Here is a 22,038-nt window from a genome sequence, read left to right on the forward strand (position 1 = left end):
TGCAGTCTTTTATGATTATACTAAACCTGCCACCTCTCTTATACCAAGTGTCAAAAACAGGTGGCTGGGCATGTTTATTTGACTCTTGGGGCGTTTTCAGTGTAAGTACTCAGGTATTACGTTTGCTTGCAATACAATAAGCAGCTTAGTGCCTATTGTTTTACACCTGGCCTGCCACCCCTATTTATGTTAACTCCATGCCCCTGTAGGCATTTGGGAATTAATGCAAACCAGTCTGTATTAGATGAAAGCACCACTGTCTAGGGATTTCTGAAGGGATGGGAGTTCATCTCATTTCCATTGTCGGCTTTAGGATCTTGAGCAAGTCATTTCATCTCTCAGAGACAGTCTCTTCCAGTGTAAAATGAAACATAAAGTTATCTTCCCCAAAGGCCTCACAGAGTTGTTTTGGAAGTTAAATCAAAACACATATATCTGTTTTATTTGTGTGAGAAATGGGAGCAGCCAAGGTTATTCTTGCCCACGCCTGTCTATTGCGCCAAGGATACCTCCCTTACCTCCATCCAGCCCTCCCTGAGTATGGTCCTGGGCAACAACAGAGGTGAATACACTCGAGGTGACAGGATTCTGTACCAGGCTCCGTTCTCAGCCATATCACAGAGGGGTCAGGCCTTATTGACAAACATAGACTCCAGGCTTTTCTGAGAACTGCCTTTTGAAAACCTGGAGCAAAACCACAGGTGTGAAATCCAAATGTGCTAGTTGCATCTGTTTTCTGAATAAGGTGTATGCTGCTCAGTACAAGGCTGGGTAAGGATTCTAAGTCAGACAATAATCTCAGCTGAAACAAATGCATAATTTTGATTTGATTTCAGAAATGCAAACATGACCTGAATTGATCAACCTACTGAACAGTCCAAACTCCTGTATTTTTGAAGCTTGAGCAGAAGTGGGGGTCCGTTCTGGAAGTTAGGAAAAGGATACCTGGGCAGAGACACACTGAAGGGAGGCCTGTCCAGGGACCACAGGGATTGCCGTCAGGATGAGGCCCCGACCCTGGGCAGGACTGTGCTGGCTACTGGATGGTAAATGCAAGGAGAGAGCAGCACGTGGATCCTCCCTATCATCAGGCAGAGCTCTTCAATGAGGTGAGCTCAGGAGGGCTCTGTGTGCCTTTGCTCAGCCCAGCTCCAGCCAGAAGACTTGGGAGGCAGAGCTGCTGCCTGTTGCCCGGCTCTCCAGAGGTGAGCCAGACTCTGCTATTTGGCTGCAGGTGCAGGGACAGAGAGGCTAAACCCTGCCTGAGCCATGCCAGCCAACCTCACAGAGGGCAGCCCCGATTCCAGTGGGACCACACAGATGCTGGATTCTTCCCCGGCCGCCTGCTCCGAAACAGTGACTGTCACCGAAGTAGTGGAGGGAGAAGAGTGGGGCTCTTTCTACTCCTCCTTCAAGGTAAGCCTTCCATGCTGAACCTTGATTTAAAGGATGAAACAGGTGGAGCCTAAGAGACGGTATCCTAGCTAGCACTGAAATGAGTGGAGTTTATTTCCTTTATTAAAAAGGTTGAAAGAAGGATAGGTTAAAGCAACGAGTTTTTCATAGTAGATAAGAAGCTGTATTGTAGTTTCATATGATTAAAGGGTTTTTTTTTTTTTTTCCTGCTACTGTTGAATGTGTGAATGAGTAATTTTGATGAGTGGATTTTTTTGTTTGTTTATTTTCCTCCTTTCTTTAGGAAAAGGCACTTGTACTTAACCCTGTAGCAGTGTTTGAAATGGTGTATTTGTAATGGGGGTTGGAGTTGTAAGTCTTTTGCTAGGAGTATCGGGGTGAGGAAAGCCCACGGCCCCTCGGGACAGCTTCCAGTGCATTGAGAGACACAGCGCTGTGTAAGGAAGGACTACACTTTACTTGTTGATCCTTTTCACTGAAAATCATCGGTGAGAAACAGAGCCCGTGACCACAGTTTGCGGTACCACAGTTTGCAACAAGCTGCCTACTAGAACAAATGAAGAGTTTGGTGAGTTTCACTAAAAGCATCTGAAATCCACATTAAGGAAATGATCCTCATTGAGCTGCTACTGCTCCTTCAGCTGCAACGAGTTCTGGCGGCCAGGGATAAATCAGGCATTTAGAAAACAAGAGTTTGCTGCATCTTACATGAGAACACTGAGGCCTCACGTTATTTCACATGCTGCCTCCATGGTGTGTTCAGTCATTGCAATAATTCACAGGTCTCAAACTGTTCCTTTATTTCAAAAAGAAAATACTCCAGGAAAAAATGATAGTTTTGCTTCTTTTTTTTTTTTTTTGATCCTCTGGTGTTCTCGAAATGATTCGGTCTGGTTTTTGCAGGACCACCTTGCTACTGGAGGCCCGCCTCTTTGGGAACACTACTCAGAATAAAACTTTCAGCAGGGAGCTATCCCAGGAGCCTGCTTCTTTGCGCTCCTTCAGAACCAAGAGCCCCTGTAGCAAAGCTGAGCCCAAACAAATCACTTAGGCTCTTGGCAGCGGGACTTTGTCCCTTGGAACCAGCTCCTAACTTTTGCACACAGACACACACACAAGGTCCACGGCATAAAATAGAAACTAAAATTGGAGTTCATTGTCATTTGCCAGTGGCTGACTAGTCTCCTCTAGGACAGCAGCCTGCAGACCCCAAGACGGTATGGCGGAGGAGCAAGCTTTGTGTGCTTGGGAAACACACACTGCACTCAGTGACGGCTGCCTCTGCAGCCTCTGATATTTATAGAACATGACAGCAAACAGAATGAAGAGAGACTGGCCATAGCAAGGGGGTAATAATATGCAATAAAGCAGTTGTTCTGAGACTCAGGCAATAATTACTCTGAAATGAAATCTCATTTGCCACTCCTTGAACACAGCACCAGAGGGGATGTGCCAAATATGTGAACAAATACCTGCTTACTCTGTTAGTGTTTCTACTCTCTGTTCTAGCAACATCATTGCTAAAAAAAAAAAAAAAGAATAAAAGAAATCCACTTCCATTGAGTCAATTCCAACTCACAGGAACCTTAAAGAATAGAGTAGAACTGCCCCATAGGGCTTCCAAGGAGCAGTGGGTAGATTTGAACTGCTAACCTCTTGGTTAACTATTGTGCCGGTAACAGGGCTCCAGGCACTAAATAGCATTGTCTTATTTTTATCTTTTTCCTATTGACATGTTTGCCGTAAAGACAGCTAGACCCTGGACAAAGAGAGACGCAGAAAGACAGGAATTGGAAATCTGGTCAGGTGCTTGGAACGCTCTGCCTCACGTGTTCTCTTTGCTAACACACGATGAGTTTTAGCTACACAGCAATCAGCAGCGGTGTTTGTAGGCATCTAGCTTAAATTTCCTAGTGTAACTTCTGCTGTGGTCCCCTTTGAGCCCAAGCATTTTTTTTTTTTTTTGCGGGGATGGGGGCAGGAAGCATGCTTGACAAACAGGTCTGATGCAAGCCCTTGTTCTCTTTGCTTTTATTCCACATACTTCCCAAAAAAGAAACAGAAATGTCCCTCCTCACTATCTTCCAAACCTATCCTTTTTATCCCCATTACCTTACAAAAAGCAGTAAAAAAAAAAAAAAAAAAACTAGCATAAAAAAAATTGTAACAGCAATAAAAGTAGTAAAATATTAACAGCAGAAATAATAGCAACGGCAGTAGCCGTACTGTCCATTCACTGGGGGCTTTCTGGTGCAGGAATCTTGCCAAGCAGCTTCTGTGACGTATCTCATTTAGCTCTCACAATTCAAGGTGATTTGAATTCCATCTGGAATTGCCTTCCATCTTCATTTGCATCTATCTAAATTCTACCCATTCTTTAAGGCTCAGCTTGGGTTGCTTCCTCCCTGAAGCCCCTCTTGACTCATTCCTCTGAGTTCCAATAGTGTTATGGGTTGTATTTCTCTTCCTTCCACTTAATCCAACTCTGTTTTAAACTGTTATTTAAATATGTATGGACAGTCATTAAGCTCCTTGAAGGAAAGGCATGCCTGATGTTGGATTCAGAGCTCAGCACTATGCATACTGCACACCCTCAATAAACATTTACTACATAAATGAACTGTGGTGTCTGTTTCTGTCCATGCCTAAATTAAGTCAGGAAGGTCACATTCCCAGTGACAAGGGTAGGGGTTCTTATCAACCACAGTTTCACACGTCAGCCCCTGCCTTGTCTGGCCTCTATCAGCTGTATTGACAGAAGTCCTCTGCAGAAATGTTTAGCTTATCCTTATCCCATTTTTAAGCCAACTGTGATGAAGGTAAGTGATATATTTCAGTGGGTAAGCTATGAGATTTGTTGTGGGGCCATAGGCCAGTACCCAGAACCTGGTTTAGCCCTCAAGAACCTATACCCACTGTGTTTTTGCCTTACTTAGTCTCAGCTGTCTTGCTCAGTCCACATACCTGGGTCTCTGACTTGGTTTCCTGCTTAGCGCTCTGGTTCTTCTCCTCTAACCCTGAAGCCTTTTTGGCCAGAGAAAAGACACCCCTGTCTAGATCTTACCATCCCTCCTTCATAGGCTGAGAACCTTTTCCTTCCTTCCACCTCCAAATTCTTGCTTCTGCTCCCCACAACTCTAACCTGCTCTGTAGTCCTAAGCATGGTGTATTCCTTAGACGTTAGCAGAGAAATCAAGGTGAATTTTCCTCCTCCTTGTATCATGGGTTTTCTGTGACTAACCCCATGTGGTCCTATGTTCAAGGTTCTCAGCTCAGACCTTTGTTTCCTTTCCATTTTCCAATTTGTCCTTTCAAGATCCCAACCAGATGACCTCCTCAAGTCCTAGCCCCCAACATTAAGGAATTATATGGGCTTCCAGAAGTTTTCAAGGAAGATGGAAACTGGCTCATCAGAAAGAACATAGGGGGTCCAAATATAACACTGTCTGAATGGAAGATTAAGAGGGAATCCTTTGTACAGCCCTTAACTTGGCACATGAATTCACTAGCAATGTTTCCTGAATCTTTGATTCTTAGTGATGAGAAACCAAATTTTAACTAACTGGGAAGGAGGTCCATCTGAATTAGTAAATTATCTGAATGATACCATAATGCAAATGAAGCTCAGTTTTATTATTCTTAGGTGAGGAGCAAAGCGTGAACCAAGACTGCTAAATATTACCTAATGAGAATCTTTTATTCAGTCTCCTTCAGTGGGTAACTACAAATGATATGCAATTAGTCTAACTATTGTTTATGTGTAAATGGTTGTGCCTAAGTGCTTGAGGGTGATTGGACCTGGTTTGTTCCCTTTGTTTGTACACCCTCCCTGCCATGCTGCCTTACTGTTCATTTTCTTAACACACCCTTCCTCCATTAATATATAAAAAAAGCAAATTTCAGCTCAACCCATAACCCAATTATCTCACAGGACGCTTTTAGGAAAAGCTCAGTTTAAGAAGCTTAAGTAACTGTGATTGTTTTCATTACATTTACGTTCACAACTCATTTCTAAGAGCTCAGTCTACCTACTGAGTATCCATATTTTCACCATCTGTGACTGCTGTTTCAACTCCTCTTTGCCCAAGTGCCTCCTTTCCTGAATCTTCCACTTGTCCCATCACACTTCTCCATGGCTTGCTTATCTTCCTTCCTGCCTTGGATCCCAGGACAATGTCAATGTTGCCCTTCCTAGAATCCAGGAACCTGCAGCCCACAACCTCCCAAAGTATCTCCTGCAGTTAATACCAAGGGGTCCTGCATTTCCATTATGTATGTTTTGTCCTCTTCTAATTAGTTTCACTCTGTATATTCAATTTGAGTTTCTACAGTGGAATAGTAGGAGTGCCTGGGTGGCGCAAACAGTCGAGCACTCCAATACTAGCTGAAAGGTTGGTGGTTGGCACCCGCCCAGAGGTGCCTCAGGAGACAGGCTTGGCCATCTGCTTCTGAAAGGTCATAGCCTTGAAAACTCTATGGGAGCAGTTCTACCCTGCACACATGGGGTCGCCACGAGTGGGAATTGACTCCATGGTAACTGACAGAGACATACACATACTTTCTCATCAAGTTCTCCCACATCTCTCCTCACATCCTGCACCACTGTTGCACCATTTAGCTCTCCGTTTCCTTCAGCCTCCTTTCTCTGTGGTGGGGAATCTGACTGTACTATAAGTTCTTCCAAACTTATTTCAGGCTCTCTGCTCTGCATACTCAAAAGACGGTGTTCTTACAATGGCAAATGCCATTTCTCTGGCAAATGCTTTGCTGTGTATATTTTACCAAAAATTCCTTTTTAAAAAAGCCATTTTTCTTCAAGCTACTTATGAGATCCATCGTGAGGTATTTTGAAAGCTGAATGCAAACTCATTTCTATCAGACTTGACGGAGTAAAGAAGGTACCCTGAGAGCAGGTGGGGTAGTGTGCCATGGCCTCCTGGGCTGGGGAAGTTTATATCAAGCAAGTGGGAAGACGCACATCCATTAACACCTCAAAATGTCACCCTGTCGTCCTTGAAGTAATTTGTGGTTGATAGAGTAAGATGTTTAAAGCTACGCATTCAAGTGGACAGGAAATGTTACTTTATTTTTCTGTAACTGAACTTAGCTGCTCTCTGGAACTCTCAGGACATCTGAGTGCAGAAAGGTAGCTTAGTTATCCCCAGGTAAACTCGGGCTCTCAAGTTTTTACCTTCAGGTCAGCGAGGCAGTGTTGCTTAGAGGCTAGGCTGTAGAGCCAGACTGCTGAGGTCTAACCCCAATTCCCCCACCATCTCGCTGTGTGACGGTGGACAGTTTACTGACACCCGTGCCTTGGTTTCCTCTTCCGAAAAATGAAGCTGATGACTGAACGTCCATCAGAAGGATATTGTGGAAAGTAAGTGACAGAATGTTTGTAAAATCTTTAAGAACAGTGAGTGGGTCAAAATAAACTGCTCAGTAAATATTAGCTACTACCGGGAATTAGCTGGTTCACTCTATTTTCTCCAGGCCACTCATCAAGAATCTTCTGAAGGTTCCAAGGGACCACTGGAGGTTGAAATATTTCATGATGGTTTTAATATACATTAGGTTCTCAAACATGATGAAACTATATATTCATTTTTTCCCAAATAGAAAAAAAAAATCTTTTTTAAATGTAGATTAAAGAGAAAAAAATGTTGTCGAGTCGACTTTGACTCATGGTGTTAAGGTAGAGATATTCGGGGAAGATTGCATTTCTTACTTTATCATCCTGATATAATGTCTAGTTTTTTTCTAGGCAAGTTAAGTGTCCACAAATGAAGGGCTGTTTGCAGAGATGCACAGTTATGCCCTGTCCAGAACAAGAAAGAATGGGTTTCTAGGGTGGCACAAAGACTTTCCTGGCCACAACATGGCAAAATCACCCAAGGTCACAAGGAAGTTGTGAGCAATAATCAGGGTTTTGTTTTGTATTGCCTACTTAGTTATCTAAAAATGATGGCTCTCTTAGTCTTGTCAGCAGCTCTTTCAGTTTACCATGTGATCCATTTGACCCTCCCATCATCTCTACCCTGACCCCATTGCCATGAGTAGATTCTGACTTATAGCGACCCTATAGGACAGATTAGAACTGCCCCCACAGGGTTTCTAAGTCTGTAATCTTTTCAGAAGCAGACTGCCACATCTGTCTCCCACAGAACAGCTGGTGAGTTCGAATGGCTGACTTTGCGGTTCACAGCAGAGCACTTAATCACTGCACCGCCAGGAATCCTTCCCATCATCTCTACGGAATTTAAAATAGCATTTGTTTCTCTTAAACCAGTTGTGAAAATGGAATCTGAGAGAAGTTAAAGATGTGAACTTAGTTAAATATATATATAGTATATTTTGGAAACCCTGGTGGCGTAGTGGTTAAGTGCTACAGATGCTAATCGAAGAGGTTGGCAGTTCGAATCCGCCAGGTGCTCCTTAGAAACTCTATGGGGCAGTTCTACTCGGTCCTATAGGGTCGTTATGAGTCGAAATCGACTCGACGGCAGTGGGTTGGTTTGTTGGTATATAGTATATTTTATTCAAAGGAGCCCTGGTGGCTCAGTGGTTAAGTGCTCAGCTGCTAGCCGAAAGGTTGACAGTTCTAAACTACCAGCCGCACCATGAGAAAGACGTAGCAGTCAGTGAAAAAGAGGAAGACCCTCAATGAGATGGATTTACATGGTAGCTGTAACATTGACTTAAACATAGCAAAGGTTGTGAGGATGGCTCAAGACTAGACAGTGTTTCTTTCTGTGATACACGGGGTTGTCATGAGTCAGGGTTGACTTGACTACACCTAACAACATATACAAACACATATGTGTGTGTGTGTGTGTGTAGTGTGTGTGCATGTGTTTATATACACAGAAGCATAGGTGGCGCAGTGGTTAAGAACTTGCAGCTAACCAAAAGTTTGGCAGTTCGAATCCTTGGAAACCCTATAAGGTCACTGTGAGTTGGAACAGACTCAACGGCACCTAACAACAACAACATATATATAGGCGTACCTCCTTTTATTGCCCTTTGCTTTATTGTGTGTCACATATATTGTGCTTTTTACAAACTGAAGGTTTGTGGCAGCCCTGTGTCAAGTAAGTCTATCGGCACCGTTTTTCCAACACCATGTGCTCACTTCATGCCTCCGTGTCAACTTTTTAATTATATCTTTTATGGTGATTTCTGATCGTTGATGTTACTATTGTAATTGTTTTGGTCTACCATGAACTGTGCCCATATAAAACGGCAAACTTAATTGATAAATGTTATGTGTTCTGACTGCTCCACCTACCAGCCGTTCCCCTGTCTCTCTCCCTCTCCTCAGGCCTCCCTATTCCCTGAGACATGACAGTACTGAAATTAGGCCAATTAATAACCTTCCAATGGCCCCTAAGGATTCAAGTGAAATGAATAGTCGCACATCTCTCACTTTAAATCAAAAGCTAGAAACAATTAAGCTTAGTGAGGAAGGCACATCAAAAGCTGAGACAGGCGGAAAACTAGGCCTCTTGCGCCACACAGCTAGACAAGTTGTGAATGCAAAGGAAAAGTTCTTGAAGGAAATTAAAAGCACTATTCCAGTGAACACACAAATGATAAGAAAACAAAACAGCCTTACTGCTGATATGGAAAAAGTTTCAGTAGTCTGGATAGAAGATCAAACCAGTTACAACATTCCCTTAAGCCAAAGCCTAATCCAGAGCAAGCCCCTAACTCTCTTCAATCCTTTGAAGTCTGAGAGATGTGAGGAAGCTGCAGAAGAAAAGTTTGAAGCTAACAGAGATTGGTTCATGAGGTTGAAGGAAAAGTCTCTATAACATAGAAGTGCAAGGAGAAGCAGCAAGTGTTAATATAGAAGCCGCAGCAAGTTAGCCAGGAGATCTAGCTAGATAACGGATGAAGGTGGCTAAGCTAAACAACAGATTTTCAACGTAGACAAAAAAGCCTTATATTGGAAGGAGCTGCCACCTAGGACTTTCATAGCCAGAGAGAAGTCAATATCTGGCTTTGAACTTCAGAGGGACAGGCTGACTCCCTTGTTTGGGACTAATGCAGCTGGCGACTTTAAGTTGAAGCCAATGCTCATTTACCATTCCAAAAACTGGAGGGCCCCTAAGAATTATGCTAAATCTCCTCTGCCTGTGCTCTATAAATGGAACCGCAAACCCTTGATGACAGCGTTATCTGTTTACAACATGGTTTACTGAATATTTTAAGCCCATTGTTGAGGCTTACTGCTCAGAAAAAAAGATTTCATTCAAAATATTACTGCTCACTGATAACGTACCTGGTTACCCAAGAGCTCTGATGGAGATGTACAAGGAGATTAATGTTGTTTTCATGCTGCTAGCAACACCCATTCTGTAGCCCATGGATCAAGGAGCAATTTTGATTTTCAAGTCTTATTATTTAAGAAATATATTTTGTAAGACTATAAAAAAAAAAGACTATAGCTGCCATAAATAGTGATTCCTCTGATGGATCTGGGCAAAGTAAATTGAAAACCTCCTGGAAAGGATTCACCACTCTAGATGCCATTAAAACATCTGTGATTCATGGGAGGAGGTCAAAATATCAACACTAACAGGAGTTTGGAAGAAGTTGATTCCAACCCTCATGTATAACTTTGAGGGGTTCAAGACTTCAGTAGAAGAAGTAACTGCAGATGTGGTGGAAATAGCAAGAAAACTAGAATTAGAAGTGGAGCCTGAAGATGTGACTGAATTGTTGCAATCCCATGATAAAACTTTAACTAATGAGAAGTTGCTTCTTATGGATGAGCAAAGAAAGTGGTTTCTTGAGATGGAATCTACTCCTGGTGAAGATGTCATGAACACTGGTGAAATAACAACGACAGGTTTAGAATATTACATAAACTTAGTTGATTAAGCAGTGGCAGGATTTGAGAGGGTTGACTCCAATTTTCGATGAAGTTCTGCTGTGGTTAAAATACTATTAAACAGCATTACACGCTACAGAGAAGTCTTTTGTGAAAGAGTCAATCAATGTGGTAAACTTCATTTTTGCCTTATTTGAGGAAATTGCCACAGCCACGCCACACTTTAGCAACCACCGCTCTATTAGTCAGCATTTTTTTTTTTTTAGCAATTAAGTGTTCTTTAATTAAGGTACATACATTGTTTTTTAGACTTAATGCTATTGCACACTTAACAGACTACAGTATAGTGTAAACATAACTTTTACATGCACTGGGAAACAAAAAAATTCATGTGATTCACTTTATTGCAGTTGTCTGGAAGCTAACTGCCATATCTCCAAGGTATGACTACATATATATATATATGTGCGTATAATTTTTTTTATACGTGTATGTATGCATACACAAATCTGTACATACAAGTGTGCATATACATATGTATATCTATATTTATCTATATATCTCTTTCTCTATCTCTATATATCTATATCTCTCTATATATATCTCTGTCTCTCTCTCTATCTATATATGTATATAGTGCTTATTTTACTCAGAATAGGTTAGGCTATTAAACAGTAAAAGTTTATTTCTCTGTCACAACACAGTCTCAAGCAGGTTTTCTCCAACTTGTAGATAAACCATAAGAAACAAGTGGCTTCCAAGTTACCTGGGGAAGAGAGAGCAGACAGGTGGCACAACTCCTCATGTCTGCTCTGGGACAAGGTGACACATGTCACAGGAGTCAGTGACCTGAGGGCCATGGGACAGGTAGGTTAACCGAATGCCCAGGAAGATGAAACAGTGCAGGGACGTAGCGTGCTGCTGAAAGCTGTTTGGTCCTTACCTTCTTCAGCTTGGCAGAGTGGCCTTTCACAGTTGGACTCTGTCACCTTCCCTAAACTTTTCCTCACGACTTCTACCACAGTGCACTGAATGGCTCACCAAATTCCAGAGAACTGAGATTTTTTCCCTTTTCCTAAAATGCCTTTCGGCCACCTTTTCCTTCTGCTACCACACTGGGAAGCCTCCAGGTATTTTTAGTTGTCCCGCACCACCACTACCCCTGCTCCCAAGGCACTTTGCATCTCTGTGTAGTATGATTATTCACCTACACATACATACGCTCACACACATGCATGTGCACACACACAGATACAGTCACACACGTACATGAACATAAACACACAAACACAGTGCACATGCACATAGACACATTTAGACTCAGACACACCCACATGCACACATATGCAGACACATGTGTGTGTACACAGTGCACATACACAGACTCAGACACACAGGTACGGCACACACACACACGTATACATACACACAGTGTACGTGTGCACACAGACACACCTAGACTCACATGCATGCCCGCATGTACATACACATACACAGAAACACTTAGACACACACAGCACACACACTCACACATATATAATGTCCATGCACACATAGACATATATGCACACATGTGCAAGAACACATGTATGCACACATTGGATGTCAGGTTTTCAAGCCATCTTTAGTGCCCAATGTACCTCGTACCGTGCCTGACATAGTAGATAGTTAATAAATATTTTGACCATAAAAAGGCATATCACAAAACAATCTGCATAAAAGGTTTATTCCTAAAATCTCAAGAAATCCATATGAACAGATGAGGGTGGATGGAGTCTTAATCCTTACTTGCCAGCCACCAAGTTTAGATTTTAAAGGTGCCATGATTTGGGGAATTCCCAACATCACAACCAGCCGTGTCAGGGGAAGCATAGATAGGTCTTTAGATCCAAACAGCATCCAGGGCCCCCTCCACATGCTGCCGACTCTTGTTTGGCATCTGAGGCCTCGGGACCATCCACCTCCAAGCCCAAGGGCCCCAGGCAGGCACTGAGCAAGCACAGTGGTCACATGCATTTCTCTGCTCTGTCCATGTGGGTCCTTGTGTCTGATTATTAAAGCACAGCCACGGAGGAGTTCAGTGGTGGGAAGGTGGGCAGAGTTTGGATCGAGCCCTGTCTACTAGGATTCTGAATCAGGAAGTCACACTTAATTCCCACCTGCTGTTAGCTGCATGCTTACATTCAGAAGATGTGCCCTGTGAACAGTGGAACTACAACGGTTTTCTCTGCACTGGACCCCATGCTAGGTAACAGGGAGCCAAAAAGCGTTTATTATTATTGTCCTTAGGGGCTGGTAAACATATTAATTAATTCAACAAATAAGACTAAAATGATCATCAGTCTTTTAAATTCTTAAAACCCATACATAAGCATAAATGCTTCTCACTCTTATTTAAGTTACTGTTATTTTAATTTTAAAAGAAATTAAGGACCATGTCTAAAAATAAGTCAAAGCTGGGTAATGCTGAATATAAACTTTTAAACTCTATTCTCTACCTCATTGCTACACTATGTACCCCCTTACCAGACCAAGTTGATAATCACTGATTGACTTGATAGAGCTTCCACTACCTTAGGCAATGGGAGTTCAGTGAAGGCTAAGACAGGTGCCCTGTCCTCAGGCAGCTCTCTGTAATGGAGGAAACAATAACTATGACTTAAATGTAAGGGAAGAGGATATAGTCACTTATATGAGGGAAGAAAAGAAAAGACTGGTGGAGGGAGGACGAGGAATGGGGAGTATAAACAAATTTGTACATATGCAGGATTTCTACATATAGATCCAAGTAGACCAATTAGATTGAAGCTGAGGGTGCAGGTGGAAGAGTTAGAGAGGGAAACACAACAAAGTAGAACAGCAGGCTAAACAATATGGACTTTTTTCCTATAGATAAGGAATCTTCTAATTTTTCTTAACAGAAATGTTGACAGTTCAAAGCTGTGGTTTTAGGGGGATTAACCAGGCCCTGGAAGGTACACTGGGAAAAGAAAGTCAAATTATGATGGCCCATCAGGGGGTGTTGAGGACGCAGTCTGACAAGGATTTTCTGAGATTGGAAAAGAGAAGCAATTGCTCTCATGTGGAATTGTACGTGGATGTAGGGAATCAGAAGTTTGGCAGAGGCAGAGAAGGAAATGATCTGGGGGTTAAAACTGGAAAACAGATTCTAAAATGTGTATGGAAACACAAAGGAAATTGAATAGCTACAATAATTCTGATAAAGAGGAAAAAATTGGAGGGTTCTCACTACCTGATTTGCATCTTACTGTGAAGTTATGGTGTAGAATAGAATAAAGAAGAGACATACAGATCAATGGAAAAGAATAAAAAATTCCAGAAATAGACTCACACACACAGTTAATAGATGTTTCACAAAGGTAAAAAAGTAATTCAATTGAAAAAAATACAAATGAATGTCTATATGCAAAAAAAAAAAAAGTAATCCCAATCCATACTTTGCATGCTATAAAAAAGAATCCTCAATGGATAGTAAACCTAAATGTAAAACCTAAAACTACAAAATATTTAGAAAAAATTTCATGAGAAAATCTTTGTAACCTTGGATTGGGCAAAGGTTCCTTATATATGACACTAAATGCACAATTCGTAAAAGAAAAAATTGATAAACTGAACTTCATTAAAGTTAAGAAACTATTTTTTGAAAGATACTAGTAAGAGAATAAAAAGGCAAGCCATATATTAGGAGAAAATACTTACAAACCACTTATCTGGTAAAGGAATTGTACTCAGAATATATTAAAAATTCTCAAACCTCAATGTGAAATAAAACAACACAATTTTTAAAAATAGCAAGAGATTTGAACACAAAGAAGATATGTGGGTGGTAAATGAGCACATGAAAAGATGCTCAACATCGTTGGTCACTAGAGAAAAGCAAAATAAAACCATAACAAAATACACAATGTACATCCATTAAAGAATGGCTAAAATAAAAATACACTGACAGTACCAAGCAGTGGCAAGAATGTGGAGCAATTAGAACCATCATGCATTGCTGATGGCAAGACAACATGATACAAACATTTTGAAAGATGTTTTGGCAGTTTCTTGGAAAGTTAAACACACATTTACTATCCAACCCAAAAAACCCATTTCGAGGAATTTATCCAAGGGAAATAAAAACATACGTCTACACACAAAATTGTGTGTGAATATTTACAGTGACTTCATTCAAAATTGCCAAAGGTGGAAAAACCCCAAACATCCCTCAGCAGGAAAATATATGAACAAACTGTGGCACATCCATACAATGGAATATTACTCAGCAAAGAAAAGGAATGAACTACAGATTTGAATGAATCTACAACATGGATGAATCTCAAATGCATTATATTAAGTGAAAGAAGCCAGACGGTAAATGCTACATGCTATATGATTTCACTTATATGGTATTCTTAAAAAGGTAAAACTATAAGGACAGAAAACAAATTAGTGGTTGCCATGGGTTGAGGATAGGAGAAGAGGTTGACTACAAGGGACACAGAAATTATTTTGGATGATGGAGCTATTTTATCTTGATTATAGTGGTAGTTACTTTTGTTAAAACTCTCAGAACTGTACGTTTTAAAAGGTGAGTATTCCTTTGTATAAATTATAACTTAATAAAAAAAAGTTTTAAGTGATATAAAGACCCACATGTTGAGTTTAGTTTTCAACAGTATGTCTTAGTTATCTAGGGCTGCTATAACAGAAATACCACAAGTGAATGGCTTTAACAAAGAGAAATTTATTTTCTCACAATCTAGTAGGCTACAAGTCCAAATTCAGGATGCCAGCTCCAGGCGGAGGCTTTCTGTCTCTGTCATCTCTAGGGGAAGGTCTTGTCATCAATCTTCCACTGATCTAGGAGTTTCTTAGCACTGGAACCTTGGGTTCGAAGGACACGCTCTGCTACTGGCATTGATTTCTTGGTGGTATAAGGTCTCCCTGTCTGTGCTTGCTTCTCTCTTTTATATCTCAAAAGAATTGACTTAAAACACAATCTCATCTTGTAGATTGAGTACTGACTCATTAACATAACTGTCATTAATCCCACCTCCTTAACATCATAGAGATAGGATGTTACAACACATAGGAAAATTACACCAAATGACAAAATGGTGGATAATCGCATGAAACTGGGAATCATGGACTAGCCAAGTTGACACATTTTGGGGGGACACAATTCAATCCATGACAGTGTGTTTCATGGAAAAGTCATAAATCCAACTGATAGCATTTTTGGAAGTATAGTTGAAGCCACAGGAAGACCTGAATTGTGACACAGAGTTAGAAATAATTAGTGCAGAATAAATAGATGGATGAACTCCCAAAAACAGTAAGCATGAATCAAAATGGACAGAGAAGCTTGTCTTAGGCTAGGTTCTTTAGAGAAGCTAAACCAATAAAGTGTATAAATATGTATATAGAGAGATTTATATCAAGGAAACAGCTCATGCGACTGTAGAGGTTGGAACTTCCCAAGTCCGTGGGTCAGGATAGAGGCCTTTCCCAATTCACAGAGCCACAGAACCTGGTGAACCCAAGATCAGCAGGTCAGAGAGCAGGTATCCCACTCACAGGCTGTGAAGGTCAAGGAGTCCCAAGGTCAGCACACAAGACCGCAGTTTCTCCTAATTTACGTAGCTGCAGGGACTGGTGAACCCAAGGTCAGCTGTCAAGGATCAGGACTCTTGCTCACAGGCTGCGAAGACTGACGAATCCCAAGATGGACAGGTAAGTTGCTAGCTCAAGTTCCAAGAACCAGAGGTCAGACAAGAGGCAGCTGTGGATCCAGAACAAGCCAACAACCTTGGCAAGGTGAGCAGGAAGGAAGTAGGCAGTGGAAGGCAGAGAGATGAAGGCTGAGGGTGTGGCGAGCCACCACAGGTCCCACCCCCGCTGGTAGCACTCAGCAAATACCATCATGGGGGTGATTACATATCAAATTTCAACAGGGAAGTGATCACAACATTATACAACTGCCAAAACACTGAGAATCATGGCTCAACCAAGTTGACACGCAGTCTTAACCATCACAGGGCTCTATGCTCAAAGGTCACCTCCTAAAGGGCCTTCTTTGACCTACTCCATCAAGAATAGTAAGACCCCCATAATCATCTCCTATTCCCGCCCTGCTTTATTTTTCCGTACAGCACTTACACGACATTTTATTATACATTTATGTGTTTGTTATCTGCCTTCTACTAGAGCTATGCTACATGAGGAAAAGAGTAATGATGCTTCCAAATTTTGGAAAACCACAAAGGAGACACTAAATAAGCCAGGAGAAAAACCAGGTATGTTCAGGAACACATCCTGGACAGGTTCCTGTGGCCAAAAGTGCTATGTGCTTGACCCAATAATTAGTCTCAAACCCTTGTTACTTGCCCAGTTAAACACTAGTTTGCCCGGCTAAGCATTAGCCTCCCTTGCAGTTAGAGGTGGCCATATGGCACAGTTTGGGTCAAAGAAACTTAAGCAGAGTCTATGAAATTTCCATTAAAGATTTTTGCTTTCTGTTAAAAGGAGAAAAACATAGCTGTTGTTTTCCCTTCCCTCCTTTTAGGCCCCAAATTAAATGCAGTGTACAGAGTTGCAGCTGCCTTTTTGTGACCACATGAGCAAAGCCAAGGCAACCTCAGTGAATCTGGGAGCTACTAAATCGAGGTCAGCAACCATCTGCCATCAGATTTCCTGTTTTATGAGAAAAAGAAATCTTTATTTGTTTAAGCCACTGTAAAGCCAGCTTCCTTTTATTTTTGAGCTAACACTTTCCTAATTGTTACAAATTCCAAGTGAAAAACTGGATACTAAGAATATTGACACCAAGGCCCTAGAAAAGGGCCAAGAGAGTCAAAAAGACATTTTACTTATTCCACATATGGGGAGCCCAAGGGCTGGCTACGCCCATGTTTCTCCTCCTTTTATTACCTAGGTTACAAAGAGATTGAATAGACTGTTGTCAACAGTGATTCGGGCTACATTGCATGCTTCTGAGTAAGCAAGAAACTCTCCTCTCCATCTCGAAAAAAGGGGGGCCTTAAATTTTTCAGAATGATTCTTCACACTCCAGATAATAACAAAGCCATTTACTTATATACTTTTATATATATATATATATATGTTTGAAAAATATTGAAAGCACTTAAAAAACTTTAGCTCAAAAAAAAAAAAAACTACCCAAAACATTAACTCATTTTAATATGACAGCTTGATAAGAAGATTTTTTATTTTCCTTCCTGAAGCATAAGGAATTGTGTCCTTTCCTGACAGCTGAAAATAAGACAGGAGAGTGTAAGTTGGAGACTTGGACTCTGAACCCCACAGACAGTCCTGGGCTGTGTGGTCCGGAGCACCTCACAGGACTACTTTGGCGGCAGGCAGCACCCTGTGAGTGCAGGACAATGGCAACTTCCCAACTTCCATGGAATGGCAGTTTAGAAAATCAAATGAAATTGATTTTCATATCTCACCAGCTCAGGATATACCTCTTCCATGAAACAAACAAACTTATTACCATAGATTTGATTCTGACTCGTGGAACTCACGCGTTACGGAGTAGAACTGCTCCATGGGGTTTTCTAAGATGCAATCTTTAGTGAGGATCCTTGGTGGTTCAGTGGTTAAGAGCTTGGCTGCTAACCAAAAGGCTGGCAGTTCAAATCCATCAGCCCTCCTTGGAAATCCTATGGGGAGGTTCTATTCTGTCCTGTAGGGTTACTATGAGTTAGAATGAACTCGCCGGCAACGGTTTTGGTGTTTTTCTGTTTTTTGGGTTTTTTTTTTTTGTATCTTTAGTGAAGCAGATCACCTCTCCTAATTTCCTCATCCACAATGAAGGTATGTGGATTTTTTTGGCATTTACTATTCTTTTTATTCATTTTTTATGTAATTCTGATCTAACTTATTATTTCACTTTTCATATGTAAGTGTTACATTTCCCCAGGTGCATTCTGAACCACCCAAGATAAAGAAGTTGATGTTATATTGAGCAATTTACTTAACTTCTCTAATGTCTCAGTTTTCTCATCTGTACAGTGGGAATAATAGTAATAACTACCTCATAGTGTTGTTGTGAAGGAGCCCTGGTGGCAGAATAGTTAAGCGCTCAGCTACTAACTTAGAGGTTGGCAGTTAGAATCCACCAGCAGCTCTGAGGGAAAAAAGACCTGGTGATCTGCTCCCATAAAGATTAAAAAAAAAACAGCCTAGAAAATGTCTATAGGGCAGTTCTATTCTGTCATATGAGGTCGCTGTGAGTCAGAATCGACACAAAGGCACACAACAACAGGAATGTTGTGAGGATTAAGTGAGTTACTCAACAAACAAACAAACAAAAATCTTAGAGCAGTGCCTAGCACATAATAACACTCAATAAATGTTAGCTTTCCCACTATCCTCGCCTGTTATTAGCATAACTCGCCTATTATTAGCATAACCTACTTAGGCCATGGTTGATCTCATTCCTCCAAATGGCCTCTGTGCTGAACTCCATGCAAAAGTCACCTTACCAAACACTTGCCCTGGACCTCCTTTTTGCCCCTCTTCAGTTCAGCTCCTGTCTACTTCACCACAGCCCTCAGTAGAGAGGGAGGGATGGTGAAGTGAGGAAGGAGCCAAGTTTTAGGAGCGAGAAGGGAGATAGTCACGGATGCATTCCACTCACTAATCTCCTGAGGGTCCTTTCCGAGCCTGGCGGGGGCTGGGAGAGAGCTGGTGCCCTTCCCCTCAAAGACCACCCTCCCAGGCCTCCGGCCCTCCTACGCCCTCTGCTCTCCCATGTCCCACCTTCACATACTCCTCACCCACCTATAAGTACATACCTTCACCCTCCCAGAACTCCACCCTCCCACACGCTCCACCTTCCTAGACTCTCCACCCACCATTACCAAAGATGGGTAGAATAGAAACTTCCCTGGTCTCCTTCTACCCTTCAGTTCCCTTTTCAGATGGGAAGACACAGTTCTCCTACAGACAGGAGTGACCAGCTGCCATCAAGTTGATTTCCACTTATGGCAACCCCATGTGCTTTAGAGTAGAACTGTGCTCCATAGGGTTTTCGAAGACTCTGATCTTTCAGAAGCAGATTTCCAGGCAGTGCTTCTGAGGCACCTCTGGTTTTGTTCAAACTGCCAATATTTCAGCTTGTGCTCTACCGCTTAACTGTTGTGCCACCTGGGAGCGAGTTGTTGGAAAGAAATAAGTAAGAATAACCTCTCCGTGATTCACAAGAACCCAGTTTAAGCTTGTCTGCCCTCTCACACATCTCTCCTTCTTCCCAGGCACCTCTGCCTGCCCTCACCCCTAGTAGGGCATTCACTTAGATCTTCCATGTTCTTTAAAAAAAAAAAAAATTATTTCCTCTTTCTCCCCAACCCTCCTTTCATCTCATCAATTAGCTTTCTTTCCTCAATTAGCTGATACCAAGCAGAAGAAGAAAAACCATTCTGGTAAACTAATTCCATCCCTCAAGTATCTCTCCCATAGCCTAACTTTGCTTGGCTATTTGCATTTTAAAAGAGGTCTTGGTTTAATGTAAATGTGCTTTCACTCTCCTGAGCTCCCTGGGGTGAGATAAAGCTAAAGTCAAACAGAGTTTAGAGGATTCTTCTAGAAGAAACTACAGCAACTGGGAAGTGGGCTCCCCATTAATGATTTCTTCTTCCAGCTTCTGAAGTCTCTTTGCTTTGCTCCTCTGCTGAGCTGCCTTCTTATGTTTTAGGCTCTGAATCAGACAAGACATCTCCCCAAAGCACTCAGAATTCTATTCACATGCAGGTACTGAACCAAAGTGTTTGCTCAAGGAACATTATTCACAACCCATAAATTTAATAAAAATGAAAGAGAATATTGTTAGGGCTCAAATGCAAGTTTCCCTTCTTTCATCTGGTATTGTAGGCAACATATAGAAATCCATGCAAATAAAGTTTTTTTTGTTTGTTTATTAAAAATAAACTTGATTCCATTTCCAATGCTTTTACTATCTTTTGAGGATTTTTGGCCTTGGATGGGATAAAGAACACAGAAACTAGTAACACAAAATAAAACTTAGAATAGTTTATTGAATGCTTACTCTACCAAGCACTTAGTCTTTTCCACTGATTTGTTTATTTACCCCTTCATTAGTCAGGTTAAGCTAGGTTATGCTGTAGTAACAAATTACTGGATATTCTCAGAGACCTGAAACCATAATATTTACCTCCTGTTCATGCCACATGTTCATCACAAGTTAACAAAGGAGCTCTGCCTCATGTAGTCACTCAGGGAACCAGGTTAACAATAGCTCCATCTCAACACAGCCTTCCATAATGCCAGAGTCAGGAGAAAATAGAGTTTTGTGAACCCTGTTCTGGCTCTTACAGCTTCTGCCTGGAAATGACATACATCACTTCCACTCACAAGTCATTGATCAAAGTGAGTTCATGGTCAAGTCCAATATCAATGGATCAGAGAAACACAATCTTTCCTCTTGCAGAGGCAGTGAATATTGATGAACTATTTGCTATGAGTCGAAATCGACTCGACGGCACTAGGATATAGTCTGCTGCTCCATAGAGTTTTCAAGGCTGTGATCTTTCAGAAGCAAATCACCAGGCCTGTCTTCTGAGGTGCTCTGAGTGGGTTTGGAGGCTAATCTTTTGGCTAGTAGTCTAGCACTTAACCATTTGTGCCACGAGATCTAGACTCAATTGTGTGCTCTTTCCACCATGCCAGAACTTCCCAAAGGGTGCTCTACAGAACTGATTCTATGAGTTGCTAAGCAAACAAAAGACATCTGTAGACAAATAAATTTGGAAATGCTACATATTATATAAAAAACCAAACCAACTGTCATGGAGTCAGCTTTGACTCATGGTAACCCCATGTGTGTCAGAGTAGAACCATGCTCCATAGTGTTTTCAGTGACTGATTTTCTGCAAGTAGAGCATCAGATCTTTCTTCTGAGATGACTTTGAGTAAGCTCAAACCTCCAACCTTTCAGTTAGCAGCCAAGTGCCTTAACCATTGGCACCACCTAGGGATATATATATATACACGTATATATTAACTACGTTGGTATTGTTACTGCCTAACCCTGGTGCCATAGTGGTTAAGTGCTATGGCTGCTAACCAAGAGGTCGGCAGTTCAAATCTGCCAGGCACTCCTTGGAAACTCCATCGGCAGTTCTACTCTGTCCTATAGGGTTGCTATGAGACAAAATCGACTCGACGGAAGTGTTTTTTTTTTTTTTTTAATCAGCCCTGACCCATGGTGATCCCATCCACAATGGAACAAAATTTTGCCAGGTTTCTGCACCATCCACATGACTGGCTGTGGATCGGACCTTTGAGATCCATAGGGTTTTCCCTGGCTGATTTTCAGAAGTAGCTCACCAGACCTTTCTTCCTAGTCTGTCTTAGTCTGGAAGCTCTGCTGAAACCTGTCCAACATCCTAGCAACATCCAAGCCCCTACTTACAGACGGGTGGTGGCTGAGCATGAAGTGCATTGACCGGGAATCAAACCTGGTCTTCTGCACGAAAGGTGGAAATCCTACCACTGAACCACCACTGGCCTATTTAAGTCTCTATGAAATCTAATAGTGAAGAAACCCGTTTGACTCTGCTTAGCCAGAGTTTCTTAAATTTATTTGACCACCAGGCATTATGATGTTACCTCTATTAACATCCTACGAAGTCAATGGCCCCAGGAAATGCACAGCTGCATCATGTTCTCTCCCTAAGGTTGCTGTTGTTGTTAGGTGCCATCAAGTTGGTTCCAACTCATAGAGACCCTATGTACCA

At 41.7% G+C, this 22,038-nt stretch overlaps 1 protein-coding gene across 3 annotated transcripts in view; it reads left to right on the plus strand.

Annotated features, from left to right (window-relative positions):
• Positions 1-1,269: 1,269 nt before the first annotated feature.
• Positions 1,270-22,038, plus strand: part of NPSR1 (neuropeptide S receptor 1) — a 234,295-nt gene continuing 213,526 nt past the window's right edge. For all 3 annotated transcript variants that reach the window (XM_049893671.1, XM_049893673.1, XM_049893672.1), the window contains exon 1: positions 1,270-1,416. In XM_049893671.1, coding sequence (XP_049749628.1) covers positions 1,270-1,416 — 147 coding nt within the window. The remainder of the gene's footprint in view (positions 1,417-22,038) is intronic.

This window comes from Elephas maximus, chromosome 8 (genome assembly GCF_024166365.1).
Source record: "Elephas maximus indicus isolate mEleMax1 chromosome 8, mEleMax1 primary haplotype, whole genome shotgun sequence".
Classification (NCBI taxonomy): domain Eukaryota; kingdom Metazoa; phylum Chordata; class Mammalia; order Proboscidea; family Elephantidae; genus Elephas; species Elephas maximus.